The sequence below is a fragment of the Pelodiscus sinensis genome, unplaced genomic scaffold, assembly GCF_049634645.1.
Source record: "Pelodiscus sinensis isolate JC-2024 unplaced genomic scaffold, ASM4963464v1 ctg35, whole genome shotgun sequence".
NCBI lineage: Eukaryota > Metazoa > Chordata > Testudines > Trionychidae > Pelodiscus > Pelodiscus sinensis.
The window spans coordinates 3,933,954-3,960,103 of NW_027465908.1; the positions used below are offsets into that span (position 1 = coordinate 3,933,954).

Here is a 26,150-nt window from a genome sequence, read left to right on the forward strand (position 1 = left end):
GTAAAGCAGCATCAGTGGTAGCAGTGGTGGGAACGTTCAACCACCATGTTCTCTAGGTCTGCTCTTAATTGAAGCTTAGACCACAAGCAATGACAGGGGCTGCACTGGGCCTCCTGTTGGAGCCAGGAAATATTTAAAGACGAATCACCCTCAGTAGACACAGCCACACAATCCTTATGCTAAGAGAGATCCAGCTCTCTTACACTACGTGCACGCCGGCAGGGAAAGCTACAACAAGGCTGACCAGCTCCATGCAGCAGATTTCTGCCACCATTGTCACCCACGCCTCTTAAAGAACCATCTGTCCCGTCTATTTTCCCACTTCAATGGGCACTCTCTTGACTCACTTCTTTTAAACCCCCATTTGCACCCGCATGGCTCATCCCAAAACCAAACACAAGGCAGAGAAATCAGCAGCCAGTCCCAGGAGTTTCCTGAGAGAACAACAAAAGAATCCCAGCAGAGATTCTCAAATGACCCTGTTTGAAGGAAGCTTATAAAAGGAGAGGTCCTGTAGCACCACTTCTTCAGATGAGTGGAGCAAGAGGCACAGAGAGGCAGCGCCAATCTACATACCCTACAGACCACCTGTTTTAAAGTTCACTGGCAAAGGAACCTGCAGGGCAAGATGCACTGCTCGGATACTCTAAGTATCTATGACTAAATCACTGAAGTACTGTCCTTGCAAAAGCTTCCCCACTCCCCTTCATTTCAAATGGAGTTAAAATGCAGGTCCCTGAATGACAGCTTTCACACGGTGGTTACATGAAAACAATTTGCAATGCTGAGATATCGTTATCCATTTCAGATGGTTGAGAAGGATTTCAAATACGTTAATCCAAGTCGGCATGCATCAATTTTTGAGGAGTCTTCAGTGAAATCAGCTGGGAAAGCTAATTTCTTTTCTCTTGGAGAAGACATCTAATAAGTCTATTGAGAAGGATCAGTGCAATTACACTTGATTTTGAAAATGAAAATTCCAGTAAGTGTTTGTTTGTTTTTAAGAGCAGGACATTAGAAAAAAAAACAGGAAATACTGCACGATTACTCTGTGTTTTTGCAGAATTTGACCAATTTTGTAAAACTGAAATTAAGCACACAAAACCCTGGAAGGGCAGGTCCCACTGTGGTGTAATAGGCCATGAACCTGCAGCTGTCTCCAAACAAGAAGACTCTTATGTTTTCATGGAGCTCTGCTGACTTCTTTGGCATGGGAGTTTGCCATTGCTCATTGTACACTTGCAGCACTGTGGCTGTAGGTTGCATTGATCAATAGGAGCCAGTGATGAGAAGAAAATGTAGGCGAACAGGGTAGAAGGTGAGCGGATATGGATCTGTGGGTCGTTAGGATGCCAGCTGCCACTCAGTTGCACTGCTGCGATGCAACAGCACACCACTGCCCTGTGATATCCTAACAGGAGCTCTGTGCTTCAGGTCTACTTCAGTGCACTGGGCACCGACATCTTGAGTCAGTCTCTGCTCACAGCCTTCTGCACTTGGCTGAATTTACACTGACATGGTTCAGACCAGAATGATCACAGCATGTAGGAGGCCAGCTGCACAGCCGCTGTCTGGGAAACAGCCCTGCATTCTCTGTTATGTACTGTGACTCTTTAAAGTGTGCTCAGACCCCCAGGTGCTCGAAGAGCAGTGGGCAGTTATGGGCATCTTGTAGGTGTGCAGATAATGGCCTGTGAGGCACAGAAGCAGTGAGTCACAATTTACAAAGATGCTGCATTGCTGGTGTAAAACATATTGCGGGGGGAGAGATGGTGGAGACACAGCTTTCCCCCCAAAGGCCTGGGGACAGATTCTTATGTACTCTGAAACCCCTTAGGCTAGTGCACTGTGGCATAAAGGGGCCTTGGTGCAAACAGAACGATGTCAATTGTGAGCAAGCGCCTCAGTTGATATTGATCAGCATTTCTCACGGAAGTCAATGGCACTCTGCCCATTTACACCTGCTGAGGATACATGCTCACGTACACTAAGGCCACTTTATACTATGCCTGCAGAGTATTGGAGCCTTACAAGAAGCGTGAAGGTGCAACATCCTGGGGTCTAGACATACTACGCACTTTGGCTAGTTTTAATGCTCCATGTGCGCTGACAACGTCAATGAGAATCGGACCTCCCCCAACATTTGAGAACTGTCTGAATTCTGACTCTCAGAAATGATGGCAGTTTACCCACTGATCATGTACTGTGATCTGACACGTACTCTTAATTACCAACCACTCTCATTTCAAGCATGTGATAAAGGGAAATGTTGTTTGTGGAAAATAAGCTAATAAAATCCTATGTGGAGAGGTATGTGGTTCTTACTAGAGATATCAGAATATTACTGAGTAATTCTATAGCATCTTTTATTCCAAAAGCTTGACAAACAATTAATTAAGTCTACGTCTTTGCCTTCAAACCAGTCAAAGCTCCTCTCTGATTTAATTTCTCCATTTGTAAAATGGAGAGAACGCTCACTCATTGTACATGGGCTCTGGGAAGCTTACTTCATTTATGTTTAATCTCGTATGATGATGAAAACGTTAACTATTATCTAGTATTACACATACATAGCAGGCCCGTATGCAGGAATTTCTGTGGGGGTGCTTTTTCTGTAAATGTGGACCACAATGTTTTTAAATATAAAGGAGTTCAAAATAGTCATGCAATAAATGTGCATGAGAGAGGTTAGTGAAACATTTGAGTGGAAGCAGTGATTGGTAAAATGATTTAGTTAGAACATACTAAAAATGTGGACAGTAATAAAGGTTTTATAGAAATTCCTTTCTGGGATCATGGCGGGCAGCACGGCCGCCATGGCCCCCCACTCCCTCAGCCTCCTCTGCTGCTCTCCTTGCTTGGTGAAGCCAGCGTGGGGTTAATTCAGGTAGAGCTACTGGCCTGCAGGGCCAGGCCCGGGCGATTTCTCGCAGGTGGGAGGCACCGATCCTTTGGCTCTGCTGCGCTGCCGCCAGCCCCACCTGCCCATCCCCCTGCAACACAGCACTCTCTCATCCCTCTAACACAGTGGTCCTCCAACTTTCTGGCCTGTGGCCCACCTGGCTCAATGCAAACCTTTCCACGGACCACCAGTTGCTAATGGAAACTCGCCATTAATTACATAATTATGCCCGAGCCGTTTTGCTAGAGCTGCAGCTGGGGCAAACGGTTTAATTTAACCAGTAAGAAAGGAAATGTTAATGTAAATTATTAGACAGACTAAGCACTTTAACTTTCTCATGTTAGTTTATCAAACTTCATTTTAAAGAAAGTAAAATATTAAAGTAAAATATTTTGTCCAACACAAAAGGTTCCCATGTTTTCTTTATTTATGGCAAGGGGGGGGGGATCTTTTTTGGGTCTGGGGCCACTGACCCACAGAAAAATCAGTTGGGGTATGTCTACACTACCCCGCTAGTTCGAACTAGCAGGGTAATGTAGGCATACCGCACTTGCAAATGAAGCCCGGGATTTGAATTTCCGGGCTTCATTTGCATAAGCGGGGAGCCGCCATTTTTAAATCCCCGCTGGTTCGAACCCCGTGCAGCGCGGCTACACGGGGCTCGAACTAGGTAGTTCGGACTAGGGTGCCTATTCCGAACTACCGGTACACCTCATTTCACGAGGAGTAACGGTAGTTCGGAATAGGAACCTAGTCCGAACTCCCTAGTTCGAGTCCCGTGTAGCCGCGCTGCACGGGGTTCGAACCAGCGGGGATTTAAAAATGGCGGCTCCCCGCTTATGCAAATGAAGCCCGGGAAATTCAAATCCCGGGCTTCATTTGCAAGTGCGGTATGCCTACATTACCCTCCTAGTTTGAACTAGGAGGGTAGTGTAGACATACCCTGGGAGACCACACATGAGAAGCAAAAAAACAAAACAAAAACAACCCTCCCCAAACCCCCAACCCTCACTGATGTGGCCCCCAACTGAGACACTTGACTCCTCTGGAGCTCCAGCAACAACTGGAGGGGGGGAGGGACAGGGAGGACTGAGGTTCAAGGCTTCCTATTGGCTAGATTTACTCTTCTGGGATTCCAGGGTTACTGGATTTTGTGGACCCTCCCAGGCTCTGGGGTTGAGACAAAAATGTGGGGTTCAGTGTGCAGGACAAGGCTGCCAGCGAGAGGAATAAGGGTTCAGGGTATGGGTAGGAGATGGGATACAGGAGGGGGTGAGGGTGCAGGGTCTGGGTAGGAGGTGGGATGCAAGGAGGGTGAGGGTGCAAGGTCTGGGAGGGAGGAAGGGTGCAGGAGCAAGCTGGGAGTGGGGTATCTGGCCAGGAGGAACCATGCAGGAGCAGGCTGGGAGTGCGGGGGTCTGAGCATGAGGGTGTGGGGGACACTTACTTGCCTCTGCATCCCACGCCAGTCCCAGGCACTACCTCCCACTGCTCCCATTGGCTGGATTCGGTTGGCACACAAGCGCCTGCATGCTGCTGTTCCCCCAGCTGGGAGAGGGAGAGCACTTCTTCCCCGTGAGCCAGATCACGCGTGAGGCTCGGGGCTTTCTCTCTTCCCGCACACCCCAGTGGGAAGCTGGTGCTGGCACTCCAACCACCCAGGAAGGCGAGGCTGCAGTGCAGCGTGGGCTCCCCGCTGCAGGGGGAAGGTGGGGAGCTGAGCTCAATCCGCGGATCACCAGAAAGGAAGCCACGGCGCCCTCTCATGCTTACTTGGGGGACCATGGAGGGTGTTCACACCCTTCACACCCCCCTGTGTACAGACATGCATTGGATGGAATTGAGCTTTGTACAGGGGCTAGGATGCAGCACTTATGCTCCACGTTACTCTCAAAATAGTGATGCCCCTAGCGAGACCTTTGCACTAGCTCTCAACACGGGTGAATTTCACTAATGTATTATTCATGAGAAGAATTGGGACTAAAATCTCTTGTTGGATACAATGCTGACCAACACTGTCTCCTTGCTTCCTGTGCGCTCCCTGTGTTTGACTGTCTGGATCTATCTGTTGCCTCTTGTCTGTTCAGACTGTAAGCTCTTTGAGGCAGGCACTCTTTTTATTGCGTGTTTGTATTGCACCTATCGGGTTGCGGGCCATGATCAGGATATGAGGGGCTCCTGCAATGTCAATAAAACAATGTTTAATATTAGTGCAAAACAAGACAAATAAAATTTGGGAGCAAAAATCCCATCTGTCCCCACAGAGTAAGGTAGAGTTTAGGAAAATAAATGTACTGCTTTGTGCAACACAGCTGTCCCCAATGTTACTGAAAAAATCCCTTCTACAATCATGAGGCAATTACAGAGCACTTTGCTCTCAGCAACTACTCACATTCAAAGTTAAGGATGGACTTGAGTGCGTTGAGTAAGAATTGTCTATATTTTGTTGGGATGGGGGTGGAGAAAATAATAAGTTTTAAGAATCGAGAGGGGGGAAAATACATCTAATGCACTCCCACCTCGTCGGCAGAAATAATTTAGCAGTCACTATCTCCAAATGATTAATTCTAAACTATCATGAACTGCAGTGCCTACTTCTTACTGTGTAAGAAGAAATGACATTTACTTTAAATTGCAAAATGATGGGAAGAATGTGAATGAAATATGGTTAAAACCTCTTTCGGTGTCAAGCTATTAAAGGTCTCGCTGTTTATCAGAGTTACATATCTTCAACTTTGCCTCCAGTTTGCTCAGTGGCAGTTAACCTTTTGTCAGTATTTCCACAATGATCCCTCCCCAGTTGACAACGGTTGACTCGCATAACATTGATGCTGGCATGAAACATCGCACTAGAACCCCCAGTCTTACACACATTTGACAAATCGGGGGTGCAGGGGGACAAATAAACAAAATCTGTTTGACCAAACAAAACTGCTCCCTGTTTAAAGTTTTATTCTGTGGCTGGTGTGTTTGAGAAAGAGCCATGGCACTTCGCCCAGACTCCAGCCTAATTGCTCCAATTACTGGTAAAGTGACAGGGAACACAGTCAGCCCTTAGCTCCCAACACACATCAACAGCGGGAAGGACAGGAACAAACAAATGTTATGTTGCCTGTTTTAATATCAATATTGGCTAAACTCCTTTGGGCCCTCTCAAGTTGTTAATGTCTCCCTGATATTGTAAAGGTTTGACACCCCTGAAATATAGAGTTCTAGGACACAAGGAACAAGGAACTTACCACATAATGCTATTCGATTTGTACACCTAATTGCAGGATCCCAGTAACGGTTGCAAACTGCAATACAGCTTTTTCCCCCACCCCTAAAATGAGGCGGGCGTGCAAGAAAAACTTCCACCGGGAAGCTTTCATTCTGCACTACCACCACTTACAAAGCAAATATCCCAATGACTCATTGACCTTGGCATGGGTGTTATAAGCAACCTTTGCATAAGGATGCACCATCTTTAAACAGATTCCCCAGTCTCTGAGGCAAAAGTGTCCTGGTTCTCAGGATCACAGAAATGACTTTTTTTCACACCTCTCGACTCCCCTCCCGCCTCCTGAAGAAACCGGATTAATGTGAAGAGAGGCTAGGCTGCGGTTTAGGTATAAAATATCTCCAAGTAAAGATACAGCCTTGCTGCAGCCACAGCGCTTCAGGTTGTGATCTTATCACAGGGACAGGCTTGGCCAGCACTTTAATCAGATGGCCTCTTTTGCAAGCACTGCAAAAACTTGTGATGGCAATTCAATAGGAGCCTTCTCTTTAAGGCCCTGGTACAGCAATGAGCTGTGTGCCAGAGATGCCTGTGACCACCCACCCGGGGCCCCAAAGTACCAGGGTCTGCATTCAAAGAGCTTGCTGCAGGACTGGGTCTAGTCCGGTATAGAAATAGTGTCCCAGCATAGTGTCTGATAGCCCTGGGGGAGTCACGGCCTTTTGAATGAGACGTACAAAGAGTGACAGCTTGTAATTAAAGGCCTTGGGTCTGATTAGGCCTCAATTGGAGTATTGTGTCCAGTTCTGGGCACCACATTTCAGGAAAGATGAGGAGAAATTGGAGACGGTCCAGAGAAGAGCATCAAAAATGACCGAAGATCTAAAAAATGTGACCTATAAGGGAAGACTGAAAGAATTGGGTTTGTTTAGTTTGGAAAAGAGAAGACTGAGAGGGGACGTGAGAACAGCTTTCAAGTACCTAAAAGGTACAAGAGGAAGAAAACAATATTCTTAACTTCTGAGGATAGGACAAGAAATAATGGGCTTAATTGCAGCAAGGGAGGTTTAGGTTTAACATTAGGAAAAAATCTAACTGTCAGGGTGATTAAACACTGGAATCAATTGCCTAGGAAAGTTGGGGAATCTCTATCATTGTAGATATCTAAGAGCAGGTTAGAAAAACATCTGTCAGGGATGATCTAGATGGTGTGTGGTCCTGCCATGAGTGCAGGGAACTGGAGTTGATGACCTCTCGAGGTTCCTTCCAGTTCTAGTATTCTATGATTTTTCAGAAACGGTGAGGGATGTCATATTTAATGTTGTGGCCATAATGAAACACAGATGATTGCAGTAATCTGTCTTCCTACATTTCCTCGCAATTTCAACTTCCTACAGTTTCCTGAATTGCTTTTCCTAAATGCTGGTGTAACATTAGGGTGCATTGTTAAACAGCCACTGTGTTTGAACCCAGAGATGGCTGCCTTTTACAGGTACTCTCAATTGAAAAATGCTCTTGAATATAAAATCATATTTTTTTCAAACAACTCTGTAATATTTAGTGACTTTATGCACTAATAGCTTTACCATTTCTTTGACATGTTAAAAACTGTACTGTGTGGCTTCCTTGCTTCATTGTTCAGGAATAAGTAGTGGACCCACTAACAGCTATACGGGACTTCAGAAGTGCTAGTATCAGGGTAATATGCAGATTATATGGAGGTAGTTCAACGAAATAATTTTTTCTTTGCAGGGCCATCCTTAGAGCATAGATTCATTTAGTCTCTGTCAATATTATTTGACTATCAAAATAAGACTACTTCATTAGGTCTTATCTTCAAACAACTCGCTTGGCTTCCCTATTCATTTCAGGACAAACTGTCCTTCCTAGTTTCTAAAAACCTCTCTGAATTTGACCTTGCTGATTCTTGGCAAAATTTTCAGGAGTGTTTTAGTGATTAAGGTCCTAAGTCCCATTTTCACTAAGGGCCAGATGTTCAATGCACTAAAAGCTATGGGAGTTAGGTACCCAGCTTGCTTTGGCACTTTTGAAAAGTCCACTGGGTGCCCATCTGCATCTTCATACACCTACATTCCTTTGAAAATCTGGCCTTAATGAACTTAAGTTCCTAAAATGTGTTTGAAAATAGGACTTAGGCTTCTAAGTTACTCAGGGTACATCTACACTAGCCCCCTAGATTGATCTAGGGAGGCTAATGAGGGTGACCGGAATTGCAAATCAAGCCCAGGATTTAAATATCCCGCGCTTGATTTGCATGTTCCCGGCCAGTCGCCATTTTAGAAATTGACTAACCCGAAGTAATTGCCCGCGTCTACACGTGGCAGTGAAACGGGATTCCAGAATAAAGCCCCTAAATTGAATTAAGTGGTAAACCTCATTCCACAAAGAATACGAAGATACTGGACTGAACCTCAAGTATGTGAGTTGAATTCTTAGCTCTGCCATGCATCTTTGGTAAGTAACTTAAGTTCTCTGTGCATTATTTCCCCATCTCTAAAATAGGGATAACTATATTTCCCGCTGATGTAATCTACCGGGACTATAAAGATCTTTGAGATAGGGAGGGGCTGTCTTGGACTATGTGTTTATTCCATGCCTAACACAATGGGACTTTTAGGCACTACTATAATACAAATAAAATAATAATAAGCCCTCAGTCCTGGAGCAGGATTTGCAGTGGAGTCAATGAAATTCCATCTGTGGAATGCTAATGGGATATGGTCCCCACATGTATGTTTGCTGAAGCCTTTCTCCAGTGTTCCTTCCCTACAGCTGCTAACTCAATTGCAGTATCTGTGTTCTAGTGCAAAGCACAGCCCCATGCTTCCCTCTTGGATCTGGTCCAGCACAGATGTACACAATTGTTCAAAGCCCCAATGCTGAACCTAGGATCTGCAGCACATGAACTAGACCATTTAATTACTCAAGCCAGCATGCAAAATTTCATCTGTTAAAAGCCAGAGTGTGCAAAAAGCCTTATGTCTCATTACTTCCCAAACCAGTTAAATAAGTACTCAAAGGGGAAAAAATAAGCATTGCAGAGAAAAAAAGCAGATCTAGATGAGTAATTTGTAAGGGATTGCTTATTCAATTAATTATGCTTTTTTTTTTTTTTTTTTTTTTACTGTTCACTGAGTGAACAGATTGTGATCTTCAACAAATTTGCTATTTAAAATTGTTGATCAAATACTCCCTTGGTTTGCACTGAAATGGAAACGATTTTGATTAGACATGTGGTACTAGGAATATTTGTATTACAGTAGCTTGCAGAGCCTTGAGCCAGGAACAAATCTTGAGTGCTGTACAAATGAAGTCCCTGCCCCAAAGAGCTTGTGGGCCTGGTACCAGTAGGTTCTGTTCCATGGCTGGATGTGATTGGCTTTAGCGTGATTACAAATTTGAAATTCACTATCTTCCAACAAGCCCTCAAAAATTGCTCTGTCAAGGAAGATTCCCTTGAATAAACTTATTAGAGGTGGAATTCAGCCTTGTGTAGAAGGCCAACACAGGCTCAAAGCACCACCTGAATCCTCCTTAAGTCTCCCTGATGCCCAAAGAGCTTATGTGATGCACAGACCTTGTGCTGTTCACGTGGACAAGGATGAATTTCAGCCTAGAATATTTGCAGAAAGCTAGTGCGATGGGGGAAAACACATGTGGGAAGTGGATTTATTTGAGAGGCTAATTATTAATAGAGGCCAGAGCACATGACTTATGAGGAGAGGTTGAAGGATTCAGGCTTAGTTAGTCTATAGAAGAGAATAGTGAGGGGGCATTTGATAACAGCCTTCAACTATCTCAAGAGGGATTCCAAAGAGGATGGAGAAAGAGGCTGTTCTCAGTGGAGAAAGATGGCAGAATGAAGAGCAATGGTCTCAAGTTGCATTGAGAAAGGTCTAGGTTGGGCATTAAGAAAGACTATTTCCTTACGAGGTGCAGAAGCACTGGGACAGGTTCCCTAGGGAGGTGGAAGAATCTCCATCCCTAGAGGTGTTTAAGTCTCTGCTTGACAAAGCCCTGGCTGGGATGATTTTGTTGGGGTTGGTCCTGCTTTTAGCATGGGTTGGACTCGATGATTCCTGTAATCTGTTCCACACCTATGATTCTATTCTATTTTTTTCTCAGTATTCTTCCAGCACTGGCACAAACCCTAGAAGCATAGGAAGATTTCACACCCTTTTTCCATACTGAAATGCTGCTAGGTTGCTCTGTCTGTTACTAAGCAAATATGTTTTAACAGCACATAGTTTGAACACAAGAGAGGATCTTTGTGAAGTGAAAAATACCCAGCATTTAACTCTTGCAGGGACTCCGGAGCTACCGAGGGCCCCCAAACCCCTTTTGGTTCTGCTGAGGTTGGCGACAGGAAGCTGTGTAGCTTTGTGTGTTGACTCCTCTTTTGGCCCCCTGGGTGAGCTGGTGTTCTCCACAGGAACCTGGGGTCATGTACAGTGGGGGAAGCAGCGGAACTGATCCAGTGGAATGGACGCCTCGTGGATCCATTGTGAACTATGTGATGTCCCACATGGGATGTTCCACATGAAACTCAGTGTCCTGCTCTGTTCTCTTATGTCTACACTTCCGAGTCAGGCCTTCAATATGTGCCTATTGTCTCGGATGAACACGGATTCAAGGTGGCTAGTCCCACCTGTACCACCAGGGCTACACTCAGTAGTGTATTACCTTAGTAAAAGCTAGAAGTGCAGAGCTACCACCTGCTCCAACCTTGGCTAACAGATCTGGCTTTGGCAGCAGGGGCACATGCTTTTAGAACCAGTGATCCCAGATTCAATCAGCCAAATGACCTACCCAGGGCCATGGCAATGACATTAAGCCTTATATATTTTTAGTGTGTCACTACATTTGTCATTTATAATGTGGCTGTACCTAGAAACTTGATTATGAAAATCTCAGCCTCTGTCTCCTCCCTTTACACTTGCAGCAAAATGAGCATTTGGATAAAAGCCGCCTTCTGGGAAACAGCAATCCTGTGGGAATAATCCCTATAGCATGCTCTGTTCTGCTTATAAACCCTGCACTTTGGGAATCCCGACCTGTGCATTAGCCCATAATAGCACACCACTGGCAGCAGCACTTACCAGTCTGCTTTTATTTTTGTTTTGCTTCTTACTTACATTTGAATAACCATTTATTTGCAACATTCTCAGCAGACTGGAATACAATGCCAAGAGCCACGCTATATACTGAGTCATCCAATCCCGGCACAAAGTTTATCCGTTAAATATACTATTATGGTATCATGTGGCAGGGAAAGAACTAGCTGTTTTGACCCCAGAGCCCAAATACCCCCCTGGAAATTTGGGGAGTATTTTTGCTACCTGTTCTTTGTATTTACCATCTCCCGGCTGGTATATCTAGGCTTTTCTTTCATTTTTTATGAACCGCAACTATGAAGCAAACTTCCATTTTAGCAACGCTTTGAACTATATGGTAACCAGGTACTCAACTGAAAAATAAAACAGCAGGCTATCCAACTAGACATCACTGTCACAAAGGTAATAAACAACAAAATGGTCTGGTAGCACTTTATAGACTAACAAATAGGTAACAAAAGGTAATAGTTGTTTTAATCTTTCATATCAAGAATTCTTTCCCCCATCTAGGCTGAGTAATAAGCGAGTGCATTTCCATCCAATCCGGGTGCTTTAAGTCATTGCTTCCTCAGTATGCCAATATGCAAGCATCCCTGTTTCAGTGCTACATCCCACTTTCTATATATGGCTATAGATCAGACACACAGACACAGAGAATAAGTAGGACAATGGAAAACACACATTGGATTTTGAGTGTGTGTATGTTCTAGTGAAAGCCATAGCATCATATGAATCCACAGATGACGTCTGTCCTTATCATCATTTGCGTATCTGTGTACCCATACAGAAAAACTGTACAGAAAATAGCCCAAGTTCTGATACCTCAACTACAGAAGGAAAATCTAGGTAGATCAAGCAGTCATCCCAATTCCTCTGGTTTGTTTCACAGCCTAAAATAACCCCACTCAGCAGCCATCATTTTAACAAGGGCAGGAGGGTCATTCTACTGAGGACTGCTGCCTCATGACTTCAGCACAGCAAAGAAATATTACAAAGGACTCTTGCTAAACTGTGCACGAAAAACCCACCGGATCTTGGATTTCCAAGGGCCGGGTTTTTGAACGCTGCTTCCATTAGCTCACCTGCAAGTCCCTGACAGCGATCGGCTCAGGTGAGTGAAGCGCTAACGATTGTAACAATAAAAAGGGGATGGATACGGAACGTGGTTTCTAATTGCTCCTTGTGGAAGCCCAATTCCCTTCCTAGCGGGAGCCGAAACTTCGGAAGCAATTTCTCCCCCGGAAGGGCAGACAGGCCGGTGGACACCGGAGCATCCTTCCAGCAGCGAGGCCTGGCCCCGTTTTCACAGTCGCGTGAACACGCTGATCTGCACGTTGCAGCTCAGCCCCTACTGCTACCTGACAGCCAGATCGCGAGCCTGGCGAGCCCGCAGCGGGACTGAGCCGAGCGGAGCAGCGCAGCAGCCAGGCCCGCGGCCAGCACCGCTCCTTGCGGCGCCTGCCTCGGCAGCCCTGGAGCCGAACCGCTGCCCCTCCCTGCCAAGGAACAGGCGACCCCCCGCCTCCGAGCCACGGCAGTGGGTGGCTCTGCCTCGGCAGCGGAGCCTCTCCTCGAAAGCAGGCGGCGATTCCTGCGGGCAATGACAGGGGATCCGCAGAGCCCCCAGCTCTCCGCGGAGCAGGGCGCACCTGCGCTCCGCGCGCACTCACCAGCCCGGCCCGCACCGCCTGCCCAGCGCCGGGTCCGACACACGCGCCTTCCCTCCCGGAGCAACGTGCAGAAATGCCCCCCCCCCCCCCCCCCAGCCCTTGCAGCACAGGGGGAGGCATCACGCCGCGCCGACTTACGCCCGGGCTTTGGGGAACCCCATGGACAGGAGGACATCCAGAGACGAGCCGTGCTTGATGGTCCCCGCTCGGTGCTGCCTGGTTCTCCGGGGGGTGACTTTGCTGTAGAGCTCTTCCCTGGCAGCCATGGCGTGCGGCGCGGAGTTGCTGTACTGGGCCATCACGCAGCCATCGCCACACGCGCAGCGCGGCGCAAAAACAACGCGTCCCCCCCGCTCCGCTCCGCGCGCCGCGGCCGGCGAGAGGCTGCTGTTGAATCGGGGCGAGCCCGGCTCCGCAGCTGAGCGTGGAGAAGCGCAGCAAACAGCTTCCTGGTGTAAAGCCACCTCCCCCCGCCAGCAGCTCACAAAGTCAGCCGCGCAGCCGGCTCGGTCCCGCTCCGCGGCGCACGTGTGCGGGAGAGGCGAGCCAGGCCCCCGCGGCGCCGGGAATGTGCGGGGAGGAATTTCTGAATGGAGCGGGAAGGCGAACGAAGCCCTTGTGGGCAGACTTCGCCTTTTCCTCGGCTGGGACCCTCCCCTCTCTTAAAGCTGCAGGCGGTGGATTCTATCCCAGGCAGCAGACACTGAACCGTCTGTGCGTGGCCGAGGGCTTGGACGAGCACTGCTGGGTTTGAACCAGCCGTGATCCCGGTCGTGGGGGCGAACCGAAAATGCCCGTTCCTCCAGCTATCCCTCCGTGGTCGGCTTGTTTGCACTGGACAGCTGCACTCCAGTGTGTCAGCTACCACGACTTGTTTCTGCTTTCTGATCCAAGCCCAACCTTGCAAGAATTAAAGTTTTGCTAGGGGCCATTTGTTTGGAAAACCCGAACATTACAGCGCTGGCTGCTACTTCTGGCAAACCCGTGGCCATTTTAGGGCTTGCTGTTCTCATTTTAAGGCTGCGTATTAGACGATTCTCAACATCAGGGGAGACCGTAGCTCCCTTTGCTCCAGAAACACAGGGCCCACAGCTTGAACATCTCAGTCTCCTAACACATATGATCTATGACCCACAGTTGTGCAATTCTGATTCCAGCCAAGAGAGGGCAGTGGTTCACATGCACCCTGGCCAATTCACCACTGAATTAAACCCAGCAATTGCTGGACAGTATCAAAATGAGGACTTTAATAATAATTGTAAGCAGCATAATCGCATTCTGCATGGCTTGGACCTGAGTTATGCAGAACTGCCCATCACCTTCCGTGGAAATACACGGAATAGGTCAGGCTAGACAAATGTGCACTTTGTCATCATCCGCTTCTTCAGCACTCTGCCTAAGACAATCAGATGGCAAGGCTTTGCTGGGGTAGTCATAGAGACAGTAGGTAACTCTTAAGCAGTGGTGAAAGCAGATGGAAACAATCTTGGGGAGCTCTCATGCTGGCCAATGAGCAGAGAGGGTTCCTGGGGGAAGGGCCAAGCCCAACAGAGCAGAGGGAACTCCCCGTTGGCTTTAGAATGGGAATGGGGGAGCTTTACCCTTCTTCTAAGCTTCTCCCCTAAGGAGAGAAACATAAGGCCAGGCAGACCGGGTCAGATCAATGGTCCATCTAGTAGTAGCGTGTCTTCTGAGAGTGGCCAATGCCAAGGAGAGAGCAATTTCCAAGTGCTCCACCACCTTACTTTAACTCCTGTTTGTAGCTTTTTTCCTGTCTCCCATCCCCCTCTCCCCCCCCCCCCCTTCTCTCCTATTTATTTTGGGTCTGCACATCCTAAACTCAGAACTCTCGTCAACTGAAGAAGTGGGCTGTGCCCGAGAAAGCTCATGATCCCATCTACATGTTTTGTTAGTCTATACAGTGCTATCAGACCATTTGTTGTAGCTTTTGAGTCATCCTGCACAGTCCACCTCATCCTTCCTCACTTTTCATATACTGTCCATGGCACGTCTGTTCCCAGTGGCTTTCCATCTTTCCTTTAATACCTGCTCTCTGTAGGACTCTTGTTCTCTTCCACCCACCTGCCCTTCCCTCCCCCTACCCTACCCACACACTTTTTTTTCTTTAACAGGATGAGTGATTTGCTCTTTAGTGCCGGTGGGACAAGTATTTCTGAAGTTTGTCCTCTACTGTGATCAGGGGATCACACTTTGAGGGGTGCAGTAGGTGGACCACAGAGACTAATGACTGGAAGGTAGCCAACATGACACCAATATTTAAAAAGGGCTCTAGAGGCGATCCTGGCAATTACAGACCGGTAAGTCTAACTTCAGTACTGGGCAAACTAGTCGAAACAATAGTAAAGAATAAAATTGTGAAGCATGTAGAAGAACATAATTTGTTGGACAAAAGTCAACATGGTTTCTGTAAAGGGAAATCCTGTTTTACTAATCTGTTAGAGTTCTTTGAAGGGGTTAACAAACATGCGGACAAGGGGGATCCAGTTGATATAGTATACTTGGATTTTCAGAAAGCCTTTGACAAGGTCCCTCACCAAAGGCTCTTGTGTAAATTACATGGCCATGGGATAAGAGGGAAGGGCCTTTCTTGGATTGAGAGCTGGTTAAAAGACAGGAAACAAAGGGTAGGAATAAATGGTAAATTTTCAGATTGGAGAGGGGTAACTAGTCGTGTACCCCAAGGGTCAGTCCTGGGACCAATCCTTTTCAACTTATTCATAAATGATCTGGAGAAAGGGGTAAGCAGTGAGGTAGTAAAGTTTGCAGATGATACCAAACTGTTTAGGATAGTCAAGACAGAAGCAGACTGTGAGGGACTCCAAGAAGATCTCACCAAACTGAGTGATTGGGCAACAAAATGGCAAATGAAATTTAATGTGGATAAGTGTAAAGTAATGCACATCGGGAAAAATAACCCCAACTATACGTACAGTATGATGGGGGCTAATTTGGCTACGACAAATCAGGAAAGAGATCTTGGTGTTATCGTGGACAGTTCTCTGAAAACTTCCACACAGAGTGCAGCGGCGGTCAAAAAGGCAAATAGGATGCTAGGAATTATTAGGAAAGGGATAGAAAATAAGACCCAGAATATCTTACTGCCCCTGTATATAACTATGGGACGCCCACATCTTGAATACTGTGTACAGATGTGGTCTCCTCACCTCAAAAAAGATATTTTGGCCTTGGAAAGGGTTCAGAAAAGGGCAACTAAAATGATTAGGGGTTTGGAACGGGTCCCATATGAGGAGAGGTTAAAGCGACTGGGACTTTTCAGTTTAGAAAAGAGGAGACTGAGGGGGGATATGATAGAGGTATATAAAATCATGAGTGGTGTGGAGAGGGCTGATAAAGAAAAGTTATTTATTAGTTCCCATAATAGAAGAACTAGAGGACACCAAATGAAATTAATGGGTAGCAGGTTTAAAACTAATAAAAGAAAGTTCTTCTTCACACAGCGTGTTGTCAACCTGTGGAACTCCTTGCCAGAGGAGGCTGTGAAGGCTAGGACTATAACAGAGTTTAAAGAGAAGCTAGATACTTTCATGGAGGTTAGGGCTATAAGAGGCTATTAGCCAGGGGATAAAATGGTGTCCTTGGTCTCTGTTTGTCAGAGGCTGGAGAGGGATGGCAGGATGTTAGATTATTCTCGAGATACCCTATCTATGCACATCCTCCTTCCCCTTATCTCTCCTTTGTTTCCTTTCCTTTAGTTTCTCCTTATTCCCCCTCCCACACACATGCTTCTCTGTCCCTCTCCAGACATTTGTCACCCTTTCTTTCACACCCCTAACCAATAAAGCTTGCCAAATCTTGTGATATATCATGTTTTTCTTGAAGTGCTAGCTCCTGGAGAGAGTTACGTGAGAATCTCAATTTTCATTTAAAAATAAGAGTAAGATTTTCATTCTTAGGGTTTCAGAGAAAAGCGTGAAAGGCTGGCCCCTTTAAGGAGAAGGCGAATAAAAAGAACCCTATATGTATTTTTTTATAAATGTGATTTTTTTTAAGTCAGTGTCATGGAGGACTTGGAGAAGGGGAACAACTCATGATTTTTGAATGTTTGGGGTTGGCAGGATTGTTACCAACATCATCAATAGAAGTTAAAAAGAAATTGAAAAGAAATATTTTTGTTAATTTTATGTTACATGTGCAGTTCTTCCAAGGCACAAAATACATGAAAGAAAAGCTGGAAAAGAACCTTCAGCTCTCCCACTCCAGCTCCTTGCCAAAGCAGGGAAGTTTCCAGCAGTGTGTTTCTCTTAGGGCTTTATCCAAAATCATGGTGTGAGAGAGCAGCATTTTGTGATCAGCCCATCAACAGTTAAACTGGAGTCTGTGTACTCACAGGGACAGCAAGGCTAAAGTCCCATTACATTTGAAGTGGGGATTGTATGCAAAACACTCTTTGCTCAATTCAATGTTTGTTCTGAAGTCACTTTGAACCCCTCTGATGTTCTCAAAACAAGGAGGTCGGTCTGAATCAGGAGGAATTCCATTCAAGCCAATGAATGATCTCCTGGTTGAAGATCTCAAGGTCAATTGGATGTCTGCTGTTGACTTCAACAGGACCGACAAAAATGTGAATTATCTCACCCATTACAAAGGTAGCTTCCCCAATTATCACCCCTAATATCATTACCTCATAGACACTGACCTTCCCCCCTCACCTCCCCTCTGTTCCAAAATCCGATTTGTCAATTTTATGTGTTCACTGTTTTTTGATTGTATCCTTTGGTATATACGGTTGCGCCAATTTTCTTCCACAGACTGATCTGAGGAAGTGGGTCCGGCCCACGAAAGCTCATCACCTACTAAACCATCGTGTTAGTCTTTAAAGTGCTGCAGAGTCCTGCCTTTTGTTTCAGTTTTCTTCTTTTTTTACCAGAGCACCTGGGAGCCCTCCTCACAGATCTGGTCCCCATTGTGCAAGGCATTGCCCAAGGTTTCCATTTGTACTGGATCCATGGCTGTACTAGATGAAATGTAAAAGCCCAAGTTAACTTCTATCCTTTCTATTACCCAAACTCCCTAACTCCCATAGCGAAATAAATACTGCAAACAGCTGTCTAGAAAAGTCTGATAAGCAAATACAACAAGCGCAAGATTTGGCGTTAGCCCGCTAAGATCTGCACAGATGACTGTGTTTCTCAACTGGATCTGGATATGCTCCAGGTACTGCTTGATTTTCTTTACTCCAGATGTATTGCTTGACCTTGAAATAATAATAATTTGTTATTGCAGTAGCTCCCAGAGGATTTACCCGGGTCAGGGCACAGCACAAATGCATAGTCAATGGCAGACCATGCACTGTAGCATTTATAGCATTCAGCTGTCATGATTATGAGGGTTAGCCAACAGCCTGGGGATTAAAGGGTTAACTACACCTAGCCAGGTGAAGTGACCAGTAGGAATGTAGGTGGGACTTTCAAACTGGGACAAAGGAATTTGGGTTTTTTCCTTTCTCCCTTTTGTCTCTCTGGGTGAGTGCTCTGCAGCTACAGAGAGGGACAAGCATGTCTCTCTCTCTCCAAGACACCATTCTTCATTTTCTGTAAGTAGGGTAAAGTTTAGGTAGTTTCGTTAGGCTTTATTGTTTTAAGGGTTGGGTATGGGATCTGAGATCTGGCACTGTTTAAAAGATGTTTTGGCTTAAGCTTTACCTTCTGTCTGCCCCTCTGAAGCAGCCCAGAAAACAAAAGAAAAAAGCAAGAGAAAAAAACTGCAAAGCTTGCACTCAAAGAAAAACCTATGTCCTTTTAAAAATCCTGGGTTCTCAAAATAATCCCACCACTATGCCACCATGTCATGGCTCCTTCCCCACTCTGGCATGATAAATGCAGAAGTGGGGGCCAGCAAGTGTACCCCAAAGCCTTATCTACCAGGCTTTGGTATAAAACTTCCCCCAAAATCTTAAAAACCTAGATCTTGGGAATAAAACTTCCGCTGCCACCACCCAAATGTTGATAAAGAAATCAGGGGGAAGATCATTTGGGAAATCTCACCCCTAAAATAAAAATCAGGGCACACAATTAACCAATGCCAGGTTAATAAAAAGAAAAGAAAGAACTTTTATTATTACAACAATATTCCTGTTGCAAGCATAATGACTAGATAGGAAGGTAACAAAATATACTCATGCATGGCTGTGTCTACACTGCACCCCTTTTCCAGAAAAGGGATGCAGATGAGACAAGTCGGAATTGCAAATGCAATGGGGGATTTAAATATCCCCCGCTTCATTTGTATAAACATGGCTGCCGCTTTTTTCCGGCTCGGGGCTTTGCCGGAGAAAAGCGCCAGTCTAGACGGGATCTTTCGGAAAATAAAGCCTTTTCCGAAAGGTCCCTTATTCCTGATTTTAAGAGGAACTTAGTTACAAAGAAAAGCCAAAACATCTTTTAAACAGTGCCAGATCTCAGATCCCATACCCAACCCTTAAAACAATAAAGCCTAATGAAACTACCTAAACTTTACCCTACTTACAGAAAATGAAGAATGGTGTCTTGGAGAGAGAGAGACATGCTTGTCCCTCTCTGTAGCTGCAGAGCGCTCACCCAGAGAGACAAAGGGGAGAAAGGAAAAAACCCAAATTCCTTTGTCCCAGTTTGAAAGTCCCACCTACATTCCTACTGGTCACTCCACCTGGCTAGGTGTAATTAACCCCTTAATCCCCAGGCTGCTGGCTAATCCTCATAATCATGACATCAGCAATTCACCGCCTGTAGATAGATTGCTGCACCCAAACACATCCCCACTGAAGTCAATAAGGGTGGCAGGGCCAGCCTTAGAGCCGGGGAAACTGGGCCCATGCTCAGGGTGCCTAACAAGAGGGAGAGGGGCAACTGGGCATGGGTGTTGCTGGGCAAAGAGGGTGAAGCTTGCTGGGCCGGGGTAGTGTGGCGGGGCATGCTGGAAGCACAGGACTGAGGCTGGGCCTGGGGGCATGGTGCAAAGGTTGGGACAAAGGAGGCACAATGCCTTACTACTCTACTCAAGTTTTTTGAGGGGGTCAGCAAGCATGTGGACAAGGGGGATCCAGTGGATATACTGTACTTAGATTTCCAGAAAGCCTTTGACAAGATCCTTCACCAAAGGCTCTTATATAAAGTTAATTGTTATGGGATAAGAAAAAAGGTCCTCTCATGGGTTGAAAACTGGTTGAAAGACAGGAAACAAAGGGTAGGAATAAATGGTCAGTTTTCAGAATGGAGAGAGGTAACTAGCGGTGTCCCTCAAGTAAAGATATTAAAATGGGACTGATTTAGAATGGGACATGGAACACGGCCCCCTCTTAGCTCTGTGGCCTATGGAACTCTGAGCAAGTACAAAATCTTTGGGTAGGTTTATGGCATCACTACAAATCATGGGATCAGGGCTGCAAGGAAGACATAATAGCTGGGTGAAAAAGAAGCAGGCTGGTTCAGCATAGACTAGCTGTGTGTGCAAGTCATAGTGGATCAGAGTAATGGCAGCTAAATATTCACCTAACCTAGCAGTGCCATGGAAAGCTTGCAAGTGCCTCTCTATTATAGTACGTCTCTACTGCAATGAGATCATGTGATAGCAGCTCAAGCAGGCATACCTGAGCTAGCCTCAATCTACCTAACTCCAGCTATGTCTACACTGCAGGCTTCTTGTGCAAGAAGCTTTTTGCAGAAGAGATCGGGTATGTCTCCTTGAACTATAATCACACTCTGTGACCGTAGGATAGATATATTCTGTTGAATTTTTTTTAAACATTGTTTCGTGTTTTACACACACACACACACACACACACACACACGCAAAACCAAAATATTTACTGTTTTCTAAATTTTTGAGGTACTTCTTTTATGAAACTTGAAAACAAAAACATTTCCAATGGTTTAATTTTGTTATCTTTTTTGGTTTCTCCTTCCCTCTTTCTTCCGAGACCTTCAGTGACAAAACAGAGGAAGGAAAAATGAGGGAAAACGTAGAAATAACAAGGGAAAACCCAAAATATCCTGACACATTCAATAATTTTTGGTTTAGGTGGAAAATTCCAAACCCCTGAAAAATCGCTCCTTTCCAAAACGTGTGACATTAAAAGAATTTCACTATGTTAGAAAAATTTCACACATAGCCTATTTTATTTCTCCACCTGTGCGTCCACCTATTGCCCTAAGCCTGCTAAGACATATGCAAGTGCTTAACCTTATGCACTAAGAGTAATTCTATTGATTTACCACTCACAATGCATGCATGTATTCCTGGGCAGCATACGGGCTCATGTGTGTAGCTTGCTAAAATGCTATGTTACTACCATGTTACAGCAGGGGTCCTCAGTGAACCATAAATATTATCCCTTCACTTCCTACAGGAAAAGCATTTTAAAGGGGGACTAGAGTCCCTTCCACAGTAGAAGAAATGCTACTGAACCAGTTATATTTTATTTATTTTGGGTGGAAGTCCTCTGAAGTCAGTGGGAGTTTTGCTATAAGCCTAGTCAGGAACAAGATCATGCTCTTAAAAAATTTAGGTCAAAACTACCCATCTTTCTGCTTTAGTGAAGTGGTTTACTGACTAACAAAAGAAATATTGTGAAATAAGCACCACAAGAGCAGGGGGTTATCTTCCTCCTTCACAACTTCCTCCTCTTAAAAAGGGCCCGGAAGTTTCCAAAAAAGCTCATAGAAGAGCCTGCTTTTGAATATTATTTATTTATTTACTTACTTATTAATTAGACTAGCTGAATGAGGTAATGTATTTTATAGAATCACCTTTTGTTGGTGAAAAAGAAAAACCTTCTTGAAAGCTTGTCTCTCTCAACAAAAAAAGTTGTTCCGAAAAAGATATTACCTCACCCACCTTGTCTTTTTAATATCCTAGGGCCAACACAGCTCTAAAATTCCTGCAGCGGATAATTATTGTTCATTTGCTTTGCTGCAGCAACTTAGGCTATGTCTACACTACAGAGTTTTTTCGGAAAAATGGTTGTTTTTCCTAAAAAACTTGCAGCGCATCCACACCTCAAGTGCGTTTTTGCGCAAAAAAACAAAAGAACAGAGGTTTTTCCGGCATAGATATTCCTCATTCTATGAGGAAGAGTGCCTTTTTGCGTAAGAGCTCTTTTTCAAAAAGGTGTGTGTGGACGAGGAAGAGGGGGTTTTTGCACAAAAAGAGGAAAGAGGAAAAAGCACAGGTGCCCTGGTGGCTGTTCTGAGCTTACTTTTGAGAGAGCGTCCATCCAGTCTGAACACTCTCTTTTGCAAAAGTGCATTGCTTTTTCAATGTGCTTTTGCAGTGTGGACGCGCTCTTGTGGAAGAAGTTTTTGCGGAAGATCTTTTCCAGTAAAACCTTCTTGCGCAAGAAGTCTTCAGTCTAGATGTAGCCCTCAGAGTGCCAATCATGAACCAAGTCCTGTGCTAAGAACTGTACAAACACAGAACAAAAAGATGACCCCCTCCCCAATGAGCCTGATGTCTAATCCTGATCTAAAAACCAGTAAATTAAAAGATAAGACGTGATTTAAGCAATTTTGGGCTTGATCCTAGAACCACTTGCACACTGGAGTAATTTTACTGACACAGGTATTCATGTATGTATGCATGCACATTCATAAAGACTGAATGTGGTTGAAAAATCCAAGCAAAAAACAACTGCCGAAAGCTTCTTTTGCATTTTCCATCATAATTACATTTAAATGGAAAATTTAGTCAAGATTAAAATTGATTGAAAAATACCAAAAATATTATGAACAATTAGTCAAAAATTAATGCTTTGGGTTGTTGTTGTTTTTTTTTTTTTTTTTTTGCCCAAACACTAGAAATTCAGCAAATTTTAGCCAGCTTTCTCTGTAATTCAAACCTTGTCTTTCTGGGTGCCATGGTATAGTTCACATTGTGAGCAGCTTGCGTGCACACCTGGGCAAGTTTGGAGCCGTACTGCTCTTTGGGGAATGCTGTTGAGCTGCATTCCTGAAGCCCATTAGCTTCAGAGCCCAAGACAACTTTGTCCAGATCTTACACCTCTCCATGTTGCAGTCATTGGCCTGAAATGATAAATTATAAGCTGAATAGCGTTCTGCCTGGGGGTAGATTTTTCTTCCTTTTCCTGACATCCCGCTGTTTTGACTATTTATAGTTCCTTCTCCCCAATCACCATAATATCCAAGTCCCTCCAGCATACACAAAAATAACTTCTAGTTTGCAATAGGAGACAAAGGACCGATATTTTGTCCAGAAAGTTTTGGAAGGATAATGCCTGCAGGTTTTTGCCCCGAGACTCAGGTTTCTTTAGGCCCCTAGAACTCACCTTTAAAGATCAAACCATGCCATTTGAGATCACTGAGCCTTTGGCCTCAGGCATTGCAATAGGAATACTAGGGAAAGAGCAATGTAATACAATGCCAGTGTAAAATTGCCATTGTTCTATTGGTTTCAATGGACAAGTGATCCACCCCCTCATAAGAACATAATGTCACGTTCTTATATTCTCGCTAGAAGATTTACCCGGCATTGCTCAGGTCCTTAACACAGATAGGTTTTGATTTTCATTTAAATCATTGTTCCTGGGTGGAACTGGGGCTGAAGGGTCCCAGGGTATGCAGCCTGTCCCAGGGAAAGAGGACAACCCCAGCCCTCTCTCACTGCATCTTCTTGGAGCAGGTGAGAAGGGCCTCTCCATGGGCTCTGCAGCTGCAGTGCGCACAGCTGGGGAAGGGGCACATTGTCTCCCGGCTGGGGGACAGACAGACACATAGACAGACAAATAAACAAACGAACAAACAGATAAACTCTCAAATGTATAGTATATAGCTGTGATTTCTCCACTGCTGCCCCCTGCTGGCCCACTGGGGTTATAACTGTCCCAGTCCTAATCTCTGGCCTCTCACTGCCCCCTGTGGTCATTCTGAAGTATAATTGTCCCTCATCCCAGATCCATTACTTTCCATTTTATGAGAAACAATTGAATTCCAGGCACATTCCACTGTCCTGGCACAGCCAAACTCTCACCTTGCTTTAAATTATGATAAGAGGAAACTTCATAGCAAATTTGGTGGTCCTAAATCTTACCGTTTTGGAAGTTCTTGAACAAACAGATTCACAGAAGAATAGATGGATGCACATTTCTAAAATATCTAGTAAGAAGATGTTCTTATGACAACAGTTGAGGATCAGGCCCTGAGAGTCCACACAGGCCACAAAAAAAAAAGAAAGAACTTGATTGTACTTTCCTGGGTTTATTCCAAGTTGGGGAGATATTTTCCTGATTAAAAAATAACCCTCCCATCCCTCTATTTCAGCAGTTCCCAACCTTTTCCAGGTGGGGACACATTCTGACAATTCAGGAAGACTTGGTGACCCAAGGCGATTCAAAAATTGGGGGGAAGAGGGAGGGCAGAGCCACCTGGGGAGACATTTGGTGACCCTTTTGAAATGTAATGGCTACCCATTTTTGGGTCCCAACTCAGAGGTTGGGAAACCCTGCTCTATTTGCCCCCCAAAAGAGAAAGGCAGACCGATCCTGACTAGGACTGGGATTCCGAGCAGGCAGTCAAGATGCAAATCACAGATTTCACTATTGAAGTAAGTTATGATTCAATGGCTAACATTCCCGTCAGACACATTGACACAAGAGAAGAAAGATCTGTGAAGAAGCGCATTCAGAATATTCAGGGTAGGGGATGACCTGGATCATTTTGCACTATCCTGCTGTGTAGTGCGGCTCTGAACTTGTGTAACTTTCAACTACACCCCCTTCCTGGCTAATAAATAATCATAATCATTGATTAAAATATTTAAAAAGCCTTTGGCAAGCAGGTTGAGCTGTTTTTGGCTCGAAGGCAAGGAGGAGTTCCGTGCGAGTCAAGGCAGCTGGAGTCTTTCTTTTCTGGTGTGCCTGTGTGAAGTGATTTGTGGATTTGAGTCTTCTTGAATTCTCCTCAATGGTACATGGCTACAGATCCATTGGTGTGAGTGGCACTGGACCAGTGTAAGTGGGGGCAGAATTATGGCATTTGGGAACAGCTGGCACACCCAGGATCGAATGGGTTATAAACAATGAACAAATTCCTGGGTCAGGATGAGAGGGTAGATAGTGTGGGCAAAGAGCCCATACTGTGCCAGTTGACTAAATAAACATTTTTCTGATTTTCAAAGGAGAATAAGGGACACCAGTTCCCAAATACCATGGAAATACAATGGGAGAGGGGTGCCTAACTTCCTTACGCTTCTACAGAAGTTCCAACCCAAATTATTTTGCTTTTCAGTTCTGTAGCTTATATCAAGGCAGCCCTAAAAACAAGCTATAGCAAGCATGCCAAAAAAGTACTGTGTCTGCTCTACGTCTATGTATCCGTAGCATTTTTGAAACTGTTCTCAGTACTCTGCAGAATGTAGTATTTTTGCTAGGGGATGTATGTCTCAGCTTTCTGTGAGCCTAATATTTGCTCTTACAGAAATGTTATGGCATAACTCCTCCGGAAAGCAGGATCAGGCCCTCTAAATCTTTTCCTTGAAGCCACCAGTTAGGATGTCAAGATCAAATCCATTTACACTGGGCTGAGATGCATGCTTAACTCTAGTTCCTGTCATGCTCTGCTCTAAAATCTTCATCCCTTTTAGCAGAATGACAGTGGCCGTCAATTAAATTATTTGCACCAGTTCTAAAATGAACATCTGAACTAAAAATCATCTTGTACCTAAGCTAGTTCATGAGCTATATTTGTATGTCTGTTTCTGTGTATGCATGCAGGTCTTTATTATTATTACTGTCTTAGGGTATGTCTACACTACCCTCCTAGTTCGAACTAGGAGGGTAATGTATGCATACCGCACTTGCTAATGAAGCCCGGGATTTGAATTTCCCGGGCTTCATTAGCATAAGCGGGGAGCCGCCATTTTTAAATCCCCGCTGCTTCGAACCCCGTGTAGCGCGGCTACACGGGACTCGAACTAGGTAGTTCGGACTAGGGTGCCTATTCCGAACTACCGGTACACCTCGTTTCACGAGGAGTAACGGTAGTTCGGAATAGGACCCTAGTCCGAACTACCTAGTTCGAGCCCCGTGTAGCTCGGGGTTCGAAGCAGCGGGGATTTAAAAGTGGCGGCTCCCCGCTTATGCTAATGAAGCCCGGGAAATTCAAATCCCGGGCTTCATTAGCAAGTGCGGTATGCATACATTACCCCGCTAGTTCGAACTAGCGGGGTAGTGTAGACATACCCTAACATATTTG

At 45.1% G+C, this 26,150-nt stretch overlaps 1 protein-coding gene across 5 annotated transcripts in view; it reads right to left on the bottom strand.

Annotated features, from left to right (window-relative positions):
- Positions 1-13,820, bottom strand: part of LOC142824498 (ubiquitin-associated and SH3 domain-containing protein B) — a 122,032-nt gene extending 108,212 nt beyond the window's left edge. For 4 of the 5 annotated variants that reach the window (XR_012899358.1, XR_012899359.1, XR_012899357.1 and 1 more), the window contains exon 1: positions 13,066-13,814. Coding sequence is in view for 2 of the 5 variants with exons in the window: in XM_075916516.1 (XP_075772631.1) it covers positions 13,066-13,226 (161 nt within the window). In the remaining 3 variants the exon portion in view is untranslated. Of the gene's footprint in view, positions 1-13,065 lie in introns of all 5 variants that reach the window. The other variant, XM_075916517.1, reaches the window with a different exon arrangement.
- Positions 13,821-26,150: the final 12,330 nt, after the last annotated feature.